Genomic DNA, 13,842 nt, shown 5'->3' on the forward strand with positions numbered 1-13,842 from the left:
TAAGATGTCATTTGTTTGTCATATTGATGACCATGGTCTCTTGGATCGATATCACTGAGGGGCTTTTCGGACATACTCCAGCTTGAATATTGCTGGTGCACATAAGCAGGAGAAGTGGACCATCGTGAGCATATGCAGACTGCATCCGGACTCGAAATTGAACAGCTCGTAGTAACTTCAGCAATGCATGCAATCACAATTTTCTCAAGAGGGTTTCTTATCTATTGATAAGCCTTAAAACTCCATAATTGTAGAGCAGACGATCGGGAACGTATTATTTCACTTGCCTCATCTAGGCTGTAGCTTGATTGTTGTCTAAGGTTTTATCAGAGGAATTCTTTGTTGCAGTTTATATCTTCTCCTTCTCCGATTTATTCGCATCAACACCGTTACTTGCCTCATGCCAGAAACGCTTTACTATTATACCCCAAGGCACGCTTCCATCACTCAAGGCGGGCGTGCTCGTCCGCAAAAGTTTGACAGAGTGAACTTGGGGATACGCGATTCCCAGACTGTGAGTTTTGATGTTATACGAAAATTGAAAAGGCGCCGAGCAGTGAGAGCGAGCGTGAGGCAATCTCAGAACAAATTAAAGAAGCTGGTTTTTACTACTGACTAAATCGGAACTTGCGAACTGCTGGTCAATTGTGACCTCGTTCGTTTCAATATCCCTGGAATGATCTGCCCTTTGCGCGGTATCTTCTCCTATAGCATTGAAGCTTCGGTTCTCGTCAACTCTAATTGACACTCCCGGTCTTGCAATAGGCAATCATCATTTCATTAGAGAACTCAGATAGATAAGACCAAACATACCATTGCAGCAACAATGTCACCCCGCAATTTGGAAATCGCGTTCAATGAGTTTGTAGACGTCAGAGGGGTTTGCTACTTGTCCTTGCATGAATGATGCTTTAGCTTGTACGACCAAACCGCTGTTCAAGTAAGAAAGGCGCTACGGGCAAGATCATTGTTCTCAAAGCTACTTGTGCAGCTCTCTGGCAGTGAGGAAGTCAAGTCACTCATTCTGACGCATCAACAATCAAAGCTGTAGAGTACTCAACCTTGGGGCACCCTAGCCTGTGTGACCACGCCGTCTCTCAGTGCCTGCAAGGGATTTTTCCGCTCAGATGTTTCCTTCCACCCGCCACGACATTGCGAAGTCCAACAAATTCTGACCATGACCTTCTCGTCATGTGGTCCGTATCGGGCTTCTCGAGGCACGATCTTCTCAGGTGGATAAATCAAAACTCAAAACTCAAGATTCGTGTGTTTGCATTCTAGCTTCCAATCTCATATGCGGCATATCAAGCGTGAAGTGGTTTACTAACCTAATTTGTACACCGTGATCTCACCTCTCTATACCTCACTTCACCTACGACTCCTCGTTGGGCTATCTAGGTGAGTCGCAATATCAACTTCGGAAAGGCACGACTCACCTACCGTCCAGGGCCAGCTCCTTCCTCCCTCGATGTAGACGTATATTCATCTGAAAATCTTTACGTTCACCGCTCTCTCACCGCTTTAGTTACCCAAAAAGGAAATAGAAGCAAGCAAGTCCCGTGATCTCCCTCTCCGCCGCCGGGCTACGCGAGTATCTTTCCTCAGCCTCCAACCACGCAGCCCTGATTTATGTTTTCTCCCTCCACAAACCAGAAGAAAGAACCACTTCACCGTCAGTGCCTCCTTGGACGAAGATTCCCTCCTCACTCCCTCACTCTTCCTCCCTCATCGACTCCTCATCTGGCCCTCTCTTTTCTCTCCATTCCCTAACATCCCAATCATTAATCATTGTGCGACTTGGCTTCCTTCAAATCTCCTTACGCAAAGCAAAAGTACAACCTCTAGACTGGAGACACCGTCTCGCGTCCCAAGTCTCACGATGCGAATAATTCTCGCGCCAGTCCTTGCCCTTGCGGCGATGGCTCTCTCGCGCGCCGTCCCCGAGCATACTGCTTCTGAGCACATTGGTCTCGAGCAGATCCGCGCTGAGGTTCCTGCTCCTGTCGCGGAGTACAGCACTATCGCTTACAAGGCAGCTAACGGCTCTGATGTCGTGATCCACGTCGCTCCTGGCGTGTTCATGGCTGACGACGTCTCGAAGCTCCCCGACGATATTGGCAAGCACTTCAAGATCAAGACGGCGCCTAAGCTTATGGAGCTTTGCACCGTCCGTGCCAGTCAGAAGGATAATGACAACAAAGGCACTCCTCGTCGCGATGATTGCCAGGCCCTCTACGATTTCTGTCACAGCCACCCCGTCTTCTTCTACTTCGACAACAAGATCGACCTCAACCGCTGGGCCGAGGTCGCCTTTGTAGGTTCCTGCGCCTACCGCACTCGCACCGTCCACCACAACGTCGTCTTTTCAAGTGGCGACATGGCCAACTTCCTCGACATATCTCTGAGCCGCAAGGCCTGGACCGACAAGGGACGCATGTCTGCTTCTGGTGAGGCTGAATGCACTGTCTATGAAGGCGATTTGGGCATTGCTCCTGTGTACTGGAGACTTCAACAGCGCGGCCCTCTCGATGAACCAACCTTCAATCTGGGCAACGATACCTTCATTCCGAACAACAACAGCACCGCCCTTAAGATTCGCGACACCGAGCATGAGGCGCCTCTCATTGTCCAGTCCTTCGACGACATCCCCAGAAACACCTCCGCCTTTAGTTCCGGTCGTGGGAATGCCCACACTGTCACTGACACCGACATCGGTATCCCCTCCAAGAAGGACGACGAACCCCAATTCGACTTGACAATCGGTGGTCCAAAGGAAGGTCCCTACTGCGATGCCATGTGGCTTTCCGCGGATTGGCAAGAGTCTGGTCGTCCCCTCAGAAGGGACTGTGGGAAGCTTCTCGACTTCCTCAAGTCCAACACAGCCAAGGTCGCAGTGTTTGGCGACCAATACTACGAACTGGTTCCGATCGCCGCCCACGACACTTGTGCCATCGGCTTCCGTCCCCTGACCACCGACAACGTCACGTTCACCGGCTTCGATATCGCTAGCTTCCTTGAGCGTATGCTTCTTTGGGACGGAGCTCAATCCGGATCTGACTACATCCTTGGTAAGATGGGCGCTATGTGTGGCTTTGCGAAGGAGACTCACTTGAAGCACATGGGCGAGTTCCATCTCATCTACAGAGACAGCAATGCGCCGAAGGGCCACATCCCCAGAGACTACGAGGAAGGCAAGCGGGATCTCATTTCTGCCGTTACCGTCCCAGAGATCGCCGAGAAAGGTGCGATGATGGTCAAGTCTGGATCTCCCGAAGACATGGCTGCTACAGCAGAAATGGCCATGATCCTTAGCAACACGGATGACTCACTGAACTGGGTCGATTATACCGTCACCGACAGCAACGGCGTCAACATCACAGCCCAGCTCAACGACAACTTCCTCAGCACTCATCTCGCTGACAGCAAGGCACTTGGCACCAGACTGGAGAGACACGACACGCCCCTTGGCCCTTCCAAGCGGTGCACCGGCCGGATCACGTTCTGGGGCGGCGCCAAGCCCGACTCGCCCCTCATCGCCGACTGTGTGAAGCTCCGCAACTTCATGTCTATCCGCCGCTTCCGCTTCCAATTCAGCAGAGACGAGTTCCGAAGCACCAATGCCACCCTCCTTGCCCAAGTTGGAACCTGCCGTATCGCTTGGTTGCCTTGGGGCCAGGATACCACCGTCGGCAACATGGACCTCGACATCCTCTTCACCAAGGCCTTCAAGCTGTACGACCCCAGCCAGACCCGAATGCGTCTCTGGGGCGGAGAGCACTGCGACTTCTCTTGGCAGTTTGGTGAGAAGTATGCCCAAAAGTTCTACATCTTCTGAAAGCTGTAGGTCGACAGTAATGAATCAGAATTGCATACGGTCGAAAGTTAGCCTGGCTCTGTTTGCTCTTGGTTGGCCATAGGATTTGCGTAAGATGATCAAATGGATTGACGAATCAGGACATGCGGCTCTATGCCATAATACATGGAGTTCCGATAGATGAGATAGGAGATAGCCCTAATAATCCATTGACTTCCCGCGAGTACATTCAGATATCGTCCACGATGACTGGTTTGCTTGAGATGTTGTGGGTGTGGACCCTTCGGAACTTTCTCGCTCAATCAAATTATCGTGGCTCGACGGCCCACGTGATGGGATGCCTGAATCCTACAGGATCACTCGATGGCAACATACAACAGCCAACTGACCGCAGCCCGTCTAGATTTGGTGAAGAAAGAACTTTGATAATAATTTTTCTCAAGTTAGCGACCATTCTTGAGTCATTGCCAAAAATTCGGCGTCGCGATTCCGCTGTCGCTAGGTTCACGATGGCTCCTGATATCTTGCCCAACTTTGCTAGAGTGTGAGTGACCTTCCACTGAGTTTCATCCATATGCTACTGCTACCGTCTTTCCCAAACTCCCCATCCGTCGTCGCCCGGATGATTGTAATCTTGTGGATGATGACAACGACAAGCTACCGGGATATGAAAAGGGGACTACCTACAGATGACTACTCAGAAAATGACATCCCCTTCTCTACAATTTACTAACTAAAGTCATTCAGAGCCCTTAGTATCCTAAGCCTCATCTCATTTACACCGCAATACCACCGACTCCGTGAACAAGGCCACTGTAACGGCCTTTCGCTCTACTACGTGCTCTTCAACCTCCTGAGCGCCACAGAACAGCTCACCATTGGTCTCTTTCTCAACATCAACAATAGCGCATCTCTGCGGCCCGACGCCTTTGTTAATACCCCAGCTACAGCGGGAGACTGGCTCAATCTCAGCCAGTTGATGATTGTCTGGCTTTGTTCTATCTACTTGTGAGGATCCTGAAGATTGAAAAGCGATTGCAAACCTGTCTATGAGCTTGGGCTTACCCCTGTCCCCCTAGGTTCGCTCTGTCTATTCGGCATGCGTCTCAAAGCCACGAAAGAAGAATCCAAAGAGGAGCCGCCATCACAATCTTCGTCATCTTTCTTTCCTTCAGCATCATTCCAGTCCTCATAGACGCCAGTCTGCCATCATCCCGATCCGAACCACGTCGATGGACCCAGGATATCTTCGCTTTACTCCATTACGTCCTCCTCATCCCACTGTCCACCGCATTCATCATCGTCGCCGCCATTGCACAAGCACGCGAGATACGCTCTCGAGGTGGCGACGCAGGCGCCCTTAGTCTTCCTGGTCTCACTTTCCAATGCATCACCTTTACTCTCGTGGCGATATCCTGGGTTTTTCGCGTCAAGTACCCGCCGTACTCGCCGTCTTGGGTCGAGTGGTATCGGTTGATTGGATGGACTGTAGTGAATGATAGTCTTATTGGATGTGTGCGAGGTTTCCTGCTGGTGATAGCCCTGCGCGAAGGCATGGATGAAGGATGGGGGTCATTTGAGAGACAGCCTTTCTTGGGTTTGTCGTGAAAATCCCGTCGCGAATCGGTACTCTCATATTATCAACCGTCTTGGGGTTCGAGAAGACGAGTTGACATGGTCATTGAGGTCCAGCCCTCACATACTCATCCTCATGATCCTCAAACATCATCAAAATCTCAAAAGTTCTCCATCCCCGCGGATCCTGCACAGAGCTTTGATTTTCCATGGTCATCCTACGCGACTCTTGGCGTGCTAGGGTGTTTGTTTCCGCAAGTTAAACAAAGCCTGGCTGACTTTTGTTTCCAACCCCTCAGTTGCAAGTCCCCGCGCAACGTCTTGGCTAAAAGTCACCTTCCGAATAGAGATGCTCTTGGCGCATCATCGACTCGGCGCATTTGAGATGACATTCAAATAATGTTTTCACATCTTTCAAGACATTATCTCTCTCCGTCGGAACTCTCGGCTTTACATTCACCATGCCTAATGAGGAAACAACGAAGTAGGCCTCGAGCTGCACAAGCCGCGACAGAGATGATAGAGAAAAACCGATACCGTCCTGGAAGTTTGGACGAGCTGACAGCCAAGTGAACAGTCCCTCGCCTTGTCAGCACAGACGTTGGTCTTGGATAGATACCGCCGCGGTGATTGGTCAATGGCTCTACAGAGCTGCAGATCTACCTTCACGGATGGTCCGAGGAACTTTTTACGCCCTACTAACTCAAAAGTCCTTTTGTTGGCTTCCCTTCAGCTTTTATGGCGCTCAACTCACCGCCAACGAGCGAGCTAAGCTTTCCATAATTTCCAGCTTCCCGTTATAGTTCTCGGCATACATGAGATTGAGTTGCGCCGCTCTTGGGACCATTGCCCCAGTTGCGCTTGAATTCAATTACCCCTCAACTGGAGTCACTTCTCTGCCGAGCTCCAAGTGTTGTTCCGTACGGATGTCAGCAGTCGTGACATCCTTGTAACATGCCGCTTGGTGAGGAGATGAGCTACAGCATCTCATTGATGCATCGACCCACCGCCTCGGAAGACTGGGCAAGTATATAAGGGCCTAGACAACCTAGTTTGACCCATTACAGGAGGACTTTATTTAAGTGTTCATCGTCATCAGCTGCGGAGCCTTGCTGTCATCATGCGCCTGACTCCTCTCCTCGCGGCCCTTGCCGCCTCCTCGGCCGCCGGCTCGTTTGTCGAGCCTCGTGACCCGAACAAGTTGTTCACTCTGGAAATTGCTCCAGGCCAGACAGTCACCGTCACAGAAGAGGAGAAATGGGAGATGATGGATGTGGGTGACCACCATTCTTCATTCCCGCAAGCGCAGCTAACACTTCTAGAAACGCGTCCACTTCTTCGACATCACAGAATGGTCAGATGTCCCCGCCGTCGCCTCCTCCGCAGACTTCAAGCTTCTCGCCGCCCTTCCCTTCCCAACGCAGATGAATCAGACATGCCACGTCAACGCCCTGATTCCGAAGCTGAACAAGGACAACATGCGCGCGCATCTCGAGCGCTTCTCGTCCTTCCACAACCGATACTACCTCTCCAAGACGGGCGTTGAGTCTGCAGAGTGGCTGTATGGCCAGATTAGTGCCGTCTTGGATGTTGCGGGACACCCTACGGCCAATATCCGCTACGTGCGTCATACCGCGTGGTCGCAGCCCAGTATTATTGTTACGATTCCCGGGCGCAACCAGCGGACTGTTGTCTTGGGTGGACATCTTGATTCTGTCATTTCTGGAGATCGTGGCGCGGGCCGTGCGCCTGGTGCTGGTAAGTTCCAAACTCTCGATGCCAATGCTTCACAATCGATGGCGGAGAAGAGACTACTAATGCCACTGTACCAGATGACAACGGCTCCGGATCCGTGATGATTCTCGAGGTTCTTCGTGTCCTCCTCTCCGATCCGAAGATCGCGTCTGGTGACATCCTGAACACCCTAGAGTTCCACTGGTACGGCGCCGAAGAGGCCGGCCTTCTTGGAAGCCAGGATATCTTCACCCAGTACCGTGCCTCTAACCGTCAGGTCGTGTCAATGCTGCAGCAAGACATGGTTGGCTATGTCGGTCGCGATGGCGTCGAGAGGTTCGGAGTGGTTACGGACTGGGTAGACCTCGACCAGGTTGCGTTCATGAAGCGCGTCATTGACACTGTGAGTCACTTTTTGTCTTTTATACTCTTATAACCTGTCTCCATGATAAGAATTCAAAGATGTGCAAGCGCTGATCCACGTCTTTTTCAGTACACCGATATCCCTTACGAGGAGACCGTCTGTGGATATGCCTGCTCCGACCACGCGTCTGCCAACCGCAATGGCTATCCGTCGTCATTCATCTTTGAGACACCTTTTGGCAACCATAACCCGTACATTCACAGTCCAAACGACACGATGGAGCATGTCTCGTTCGATCACGTCGTGCAGCACGCGAGGATGGCGACCGGATATGTGTACGAGCTGGCGTACTGGCCCTTTGCATAATGTTCAAGTTGGGCAACCATCGAACGAATGCCTCGAAGGCGTCGGATCTTCTTAGGACGTTGAGGCATGATGAAGATTTTGCCTAGGTGATGACGCATGTAGGGCAGAGAAATCAATACTGATAAGTGCAATTTAGTCACAGACTCGATCAATTCGCAAAGGCAAATTTTCTGATGATGGGACTCGAAATCATGAAGTTCACCATCACAGGTCGTGACTGAAACGGTCTGACCAAGATCGAAAGCCAAAAGAAATGAGCTATTTATGGCATTATGTAGGACCACCAATTTCGAGCTCGCAACCTTTGCAGGACCCAATTATGCGTTAATACTTCCTCCACTAGATCATGTACACTTCAGACGCCGCTCATGCCTTCTTCTCACAATTTTCGTCCTACGGCCTTGGCCAGGTAATTGGGCGGCAGGTGTATATTCGTGCGTGTTCAGTGTGACCAACGGTGCCTCAGCTCCCCTTCGTAACCTGCCTTGCTCAGCCACGAGGCATGAGTAGCTTTCTCTATTATGCAGCACTTTGGGTTCTCTGCCATTCAGGTAGTATAAGATGATTTCGGAAAAGTCGAGGTTGAGGCAGGAGGTCATCAGAATCATAATTTTGAGACTGAGTCAGAGTCAACTTGTCTTATTCACTGATGTATTTAAGGACAAAGAAAGCATGCTAGCATCCTCCAGTGAATCCAATCCGAATGCCCTTATTTGGGGCAGCCAATACCCCAGCCGGTGGTAGTGGAGCAGCAGTCGGCATCCTGTGATATTAAGTGTGAGTACTTATCCATATAGAACCCGCCTCCTTTGAGGAGAAAAACTTACGCAAGTCTTGGTAATCGGGTTGCCTCCGAGCATGACATTCTCGCAGAAGCTGGCACTCTGCTCAGCGCAGTAAGCGGCGCTGGTGCCACGGGCAGTGCCGCCCTTGTTCTGGTTGGTGCAAGCCTTCTGGCCCTTGCCCCAGCAGCAGTTGTCGAGGACGGCTTCGCCGTTCAACCAGCTGTAGATGCGGCACTGTATTGGCTATTAGTAGCTGGGACAAGACATGGTTTCACTGAAGTGAAAGACTCACAGAGGCGGCGAGAGTGCCGGAGGTGTAGGCAAGGCCGATGAGAGCGATCTTGGAGAACTGCATGATGGAAGATTTGAAAAGGTTGAAAGTTGCGAAGTTGAAAACGAAGTAAGTGAGAGTAAGATTGTTGAGAGAGTGTGTTGATAGTGAGAGACTGTGAGTTGACTGTGTGAGTGTGGTGATGAGAATAGTTGGATTGTATGGGAGTTTGTCACTTACTTTATACCAAGTGAAATGCCACAGTTGATACTCGAAGACGGCATCGCCGGCTCATGGAATGAGTATGTGTATGATTCGGTTTCGGATTCGAGAACAGACCATTCATGATGGTCTCTAAAAGAACGCTACAGACTCTACGGAATAATCAAAGAAGCGCAAAATGCAATCAATACGGCGCGTCTCAAAGTAAGCCTACAAACCTAACATAATGGGGTAGGCAAGTAGAGTCTGTAGGCCAAAGATTCAAAGCCGCTAGTGTAAGGCGGCTGAGCTGTATCAAAGGGTAAAAGCGCCCCACAGGCTGCACGGATGACAACAAGTCACAATATATTCGCAAAAAACCATTTACAAGTGAGCGTCTAGGCAAGTACTCAAGCCGAGTCAGTCTCATTAGATGAACTCGGAAGCCGATCATGTCCGTCTTGAGTTGATTGACAGCGCATACCAAGGCGGCTATGCGGGGATGCCGAGCAGGAGGTGGGATGCCTAGCCGTATCCTCACAAGTAAAGACGAACTGGATCTTCAAGTCAGTCCAAACTTTGTTCGTCTAGTAACGTGGCTGAGATGATAGAAATGTTGAAATTGCCTATTTAGGACACGTAAATCGAACGATTGGACCCCCGCTTAGTTATCACGGAGCCATGACTCGACTACTGCTTGGGCATCCGAAACCGACCATGACACGGCATTCTATGTAGATGCGAGTTGAATTTGCCTCACGGGATCTGCACTTTAGACGGCAGACCAAGGTAGAAAGAACAAACGTATTCATTAATAGCTCATACTCGGGCCTTCTGGTGGCTCGACAAGTCGTCGCAGGGCTCGCAAATGCCCCACCATCTGGCCAGAGCTTCGGCACATCACCGTAGCTTGACTAGATATCCCTGACAATTGTCTCTTGACTTCAGATCGCATCTTCAGACGAATTTGGGATACCAACTTATCAAGCTTTTGTGATGGAACGAGGCTAAGCATCCATCGTCTTTACCGTGGTTGTGTTGGCCTAAGAGAATCCCGACTGAGCCATAGCGTCACGATCTGAGTGTCTTTTCCAGATTTTGGAGATGAACTTGTAAACTGCGTACCTTAGTGCTTTACGATGAAGAGATACCCTCGTGTATATAAGTCATCGACTTGACTCTCCTTTCACCATCTACTTTCCTAACTCATCACTCACAATCATTACAACACAGTCAAACTCGACACATCTCACTCACAGTCTCTCACTACTACAAGATTTCTTATATCTTCACTTTTTCACCCATTTTTCAAAATGCAGTTCTCCAACATTCTCTTGGCCGCTCTTGCCACCGCTAGCTCCACCGTCATGGCTGCTCACGTATGTGCTTGGCAACATGCCTCAATAAGATGATATGGGCACACTAACAAGCTGCAGTGCGCGATCGGAAACTCTGTTCGTACTGACTGCTGCTGGGGAGGCAATGACGGATACAAGTCCTGCCTGCGACAGAACAGCAACCGGGTGTGTACACCTCTTTCGGTCAATGATGGAAAACAGTACTAACGGACAGAATAGTACTTCTGCGAGGCCGATACCGCCAATTACTGCACCAATGTTAAGGGACCCAATGGGGCTATGGTGTCTACTACTTGCGTAAGGTGCAACACTGATTCGAGATGAGCTAGTTCTTACTGACACAATACCAGGATGCTGACTGCTGCAACACTCTCAACGGCTGGGGAACCGGCTGCCCCAAATAGATAGACTATGAGGAGAGATGATCTAGCGGATTGAGATTGGTTCAAATTAGATAGAAGGAGATGGTCATGATATATCTAGCAGACTACAAAACAATGACATTCCTCGCTCTATAGAAACTTCACCTTCAAGTACCCCGGCGGGATCGAGTGACAGACTTCCGTACACCATCAAGCTCTCATTTCTCTAATAGGAAACTCAGTACACAACAGATGCATAGCAAACAAATTGCTTCAATGAAACCTCTAGTAAAGTAGCATTTTGCACAAATGATTTCCGACAGTAGTTAAGACAACAAATATCAGACTTTGACTTGAGTTGTCACCAAATTATCCGGACGAGTCTGTGCAATAGTTTTCCACCATGTCCGAATTTCGCTTCATTCTTTGTCTATCATCACCACCCCTTACAGAACATCGCCTCTTGGCAGGAGCTAAGACTACAAGAAGGTTCAATTACTCTTGAAGGCCTTCTTTCGCCTACCCAATGAGGCTCTACCATTTAACAACTCGGGCTTGGTATGCGGGGTTCACTTAGATTTCATCGCTGTCCCTACGTGACCTACCCCATAAAATAGACTCTGCAATATGGAGCAGCTATCAACTGACAGCCGTGCTTCCGTGCTCGTAGTCTCACATTAAGCTACTGTTCCCTGCAAAGCTAAATCTCTTGCGTCGTAAGCCAAGTTCGTGCCAACGGCCTGGAGCAGAAGATGGCCCGTGATGGTGCATGCAAGTCAGGTACAGATAGATCTTAATCAACCCAAGTCCTCGGTATCGCGCCCTCTTGAGCCGAAAAAAATGCTTGAATCAAGACTATCCATGCGCTGCACTCGCAACTATAGCGCGGCCTCGGATTGTAGTTTTGGACCGCTGAGTGGTACCGCAGTCAGGCAAGGCACCTTCACAGCCCTACGAGGTGTTGTGGATACCGGGATTTGATGGGAATCTATCTCGGATCACCCGTAGGTGCACTAGACTGTTAGAGAATGCACCGCCTTCTGCCAACTTAGTTCAGTCTCATTGCGTTGGCAAAACTCCTTTAGATTATCCTGTCAAGAATTGAGTATTTGTGCGTCTATTCTGGAATCGGGATCACCGAGAATATGGCCGTGTCGGGTTCATAGGAGAATGAGGAAACCCATTTACGAGGCTTGGAGGATATAAGAAGCGTTGAAGTTCCTTCTCAATATCTTTTGTCTCTCATCATCCTCGCACTTACACATCCAATTCACTACCAGTCTTCCACTCTTTTCTATATCAACTCTCATTTCAAGATCAGATTTCGATCATCAACCTTCATTCAAAATGCAGTTCTCAGTCGTCATCACCGCCATCCTCTCAGCTGTCGCTGTTCCTGCCGTTCTTGCCGCTGAGGTAAGCTTTCTATCTTTCCAACCATTCTCAGTCACAAAGCAACTGACAATGAAATAGTGCAAAGTCGGACGCAATTACCCCCAGACAGACTGCTGCTGGGGCAAGGGCCAGAAGTCTTGCATGAACCAGAACGGCGATTCAGTCTGGTGCGCGTCCAACTCGGCCAACTTCTGCTACAACGTCATGAAGCAGGGCACCAACACTCCTGTGTCCGCCACCTGTGTAAGCCACTGCAACTTTCCCGAGGTTGAGCTTGTTACTGATTGCTGAATAGGATGCCGACTGCTGCGACACTGTCACTGGCTGGGGTATTGGATGCCCCAAATAGACTCAATCAGGAGAGTTGAAGGGGAGAAATGGAATGATTCTTCTGTTTCAGAAAGCCCAGCTCGATAGAGCCAAGTTTGTTGGTGGGTATCTTACATCACCGATTCCTGTCTGGCACCTGGAGCAGAGCAGACTCCGTTAGATATGAAGAATAGATTCATGTATGCAATTCCTTACCTGAATTTCACTAAATTGTACGTCCTTTGTGAAAAAAAAACATTCCTACGATGCGATTACGTTCCGTCATAATGTTCGTGAACAAAAGTACCTAACAGGTGTTGAGTTGGTTGTTTGCGACGAAAGGACTACAATTCCTTAAGCAAAGTAGTTAGTATGGATAGCTATCGCCAAACTAGACGGACTTACAGTTGAACTATGAAATTCCGAATACAAGCCAAGAGTCTCTCAACCTGTTTCATTAATTGTGCGTCCTTGGCCAATGCAACTATCGTTGAGAAAAGTGCAACCTCGGTTGCGACTCCCGGTACCTCATTGGCCACCATAGAATGCCAAGTTTCGACGTGTTCATACAGAACTGATCGCCAATTGTGTGTTGCGACGTCAAATGTCATCTCAACTTTTATCCATCTTAACTCCGTCATCTCGGTCAGCCGTCGCCGTGGGGGTTGTAGTCGGGGTCTTTCCTCCGAATCCCAACTACATGTGTGCAACGCTGCTCGCTTGCAGATGTTTCGCGTCTCCCGCGGATACCGCACTGAGATTACCCCGCATCGCCAATTCGAGATGGATGGAATGTGTGGTTGGTCGCCTAGTGTCAGATCCTAGCCAGGGGTCTTCTTGCGGATACTCCCGGATGGTGGCGGCCTCTCAGAGGAACCCTTGTGGTTCTTCGACTGTCACCAAGAAGACGATTGCATTGTCTCGACAATGGCCCAAGTTTCTGCCACGCGGACGACACGTTGTCTGCGACTAAGCTGTCAGCCTAGCTGCAGAAATTTAGCACAGTTTCGTGTGACCGGAGAGACATTGGTGAGCTGTGGTGAATCCCTTCTGTCCGACATGAGCCAATGAATAAGCAATTACATTGCACGATGGGCCATCTGCCGGGCTTGGCAATCTTAGTGTCGGGTAAAAGACCGAGAGGATGCAATTCCGAAGAAAGTTATGCCCCTCCAAGCATATAAGGAAATCTACCGAGAGCGGGGTGTTTGTTGTTTATGTGGTGTTGCCTAGGCCAACAGTCCTCGTCCACGTACTAACAAAACGCATCTGGCTAAACTTGGAGATTGAAAAGAGGCGCTGTCCTTC

General features: G+C 49.8%; 7 protein-coding genes across 7 annotated transcripts; 5 read left to right on the forward strand and 2 right to left on the reverse strand.

The window, feature by feature from the left end:
- Positions 1–1,879: 1,879 nt before the first annotated feature.
- CPAR01_11458 (uncharacterized protein) lies at positions 1,880–3,835 on the forward strand (the record flags this gene model as incomplete). The annotated part of the gene is made up of 1 exon (XM_060495717.1): positions 1,880–3,835. One exon carries the CDS (start codon positions 1,880–1,882, stop codon positions 3,833–3,835), a length of 1,956 nt encoding a protein of 651 aa, XP_060346065.1.
- A 488-nt stretch (positions 3,836–4,323) lies between these two features.
- CPAR01_11459 (uncharacterized protein) lies at positions 4,324–5,422 on the forward strand (the record flags this gene model as incomplete). The annotated part of the gene is made up of 3 exons (XM_060495718.1): positions 4,324–4,358; positions 4,562–4,822; positions 4,894–5,422. 3 exons carry the CDS (start codon positions 4,324–4,326, stop codon positions 5,420–5,422), a joined length of 825 nt encoding a protein of 274 aa, XP_060346066.1.
- A 1,087-nt stretch (positions 5,423–6,509) lies between these two features.
- On the forward strand, positions 6,510–7,853 carry CPAR01_11460 (peptidase family M28; the record flags this gene model as incomplete). The annotated part of the gene is made up of 4 exons (XM_060495719.1): positions 6,510–6,662; positions 6,712–7,147; positions 7,222–7,526; positions 7,617–7,853. 4 exons carry the CDS (start codon positions 6,510–6,512, stop codon positions 7,851–7,853), a joined length of 1,131 nt encoding a protein of 376 aa, XP_060346067.1.
- Positions 7,854–8,562: 709 nt separating this feature from the next.
- On the reverse strand, positions 8,563–8,993 carry CPAR01_11461 (uncharacterized protein; the record flags this gene model as incomplete). Its single annotated transcript, XM_060495720.1, has 3 exons — positions 8,563–8,616; positions 8,681–8,872; positions 8,931–8,993. The coding sequence occupies 3 exons, from the start codon at positions 8,991–8,993 to the stop codon at positions 8,563–8,565; spliced, it is 309 nt and encodes a 102-aa protein (XP_060346068.1).
- Positions 8,994–10,423: 1,430 nt separating this feature from the next.
- CPAR01_11462 (uncharacterized protein) lies at positions 10,424–10,872 on the forward strand (the record flags this gene model as incomplete). Its single annotated transcript, XM_060495721.1, has 4 exons — positions 10,424–10,489; positions 10,547–10,633; positions 10,688–10,765; positions 10,819–10,872. The coding sequence occupies 4 exons, from the start codon at positions 10,424–10,426 to the stop codon at positions 10,870–10,872; spliced, it is 285 nt and encodes a 94-aa protein (XP_060346069.1).
- A 1,305-nt stretch (positions 10,873–12,177) lies between these two features.
- On the forward strand, positions 12,178–12,574 carry CPAR01_11463 (uncharacterized protein; the record flags this gene model as incomplete). The annotated part of the gene is made up of 3 exons (XM_060495722.1): positions 12,178–12,246; positions 12,304–12,468; positions 12,521–12,574. The coding sequence occupies 3 exons, from the start codon at positions 12,178–12,180 to the stop codon at positions 12,572–12,574; spliced, it is 288 nt and encodes a 95-aa protein (XP_060346070.1).
- A 267-nt stretch (positions 12,575–12,841) lies between these two features.
- Positions 12,842–13,175, reverse strand: CPAR01_11464 (uncharacterized protein; the record flags this gene model as incomplete). Its single annotated transcript, XM_060495723.1, has 2 exons — positions 12,842–12,887; positions 12,940–13,175. 2 exons carry the CDS (start codon positions 13,173–13,175, stop codon positions 12,842–12,844), a joined length of 282 nt encoding a protein of 93 aa, XP_060346071.1.
- Positions 13,176–13,842: the final 667 nt, after the last annotated feature.

The sequence above is a fragment of the Colletotrichum paranaense genome (assembly GCF_030867605.1).
Source record: "Colletotrichum paranaense strain IMI 384185 chromosome Unknown Scaffold_9.1, whole genome shotgun sequence".
NCBI lineage: Eukaryota > Fungi > Ascomycota > Sordariomycetes > Glomerellales > Glomerellaceae > Colletotrichum > Colletotrichum paranaense.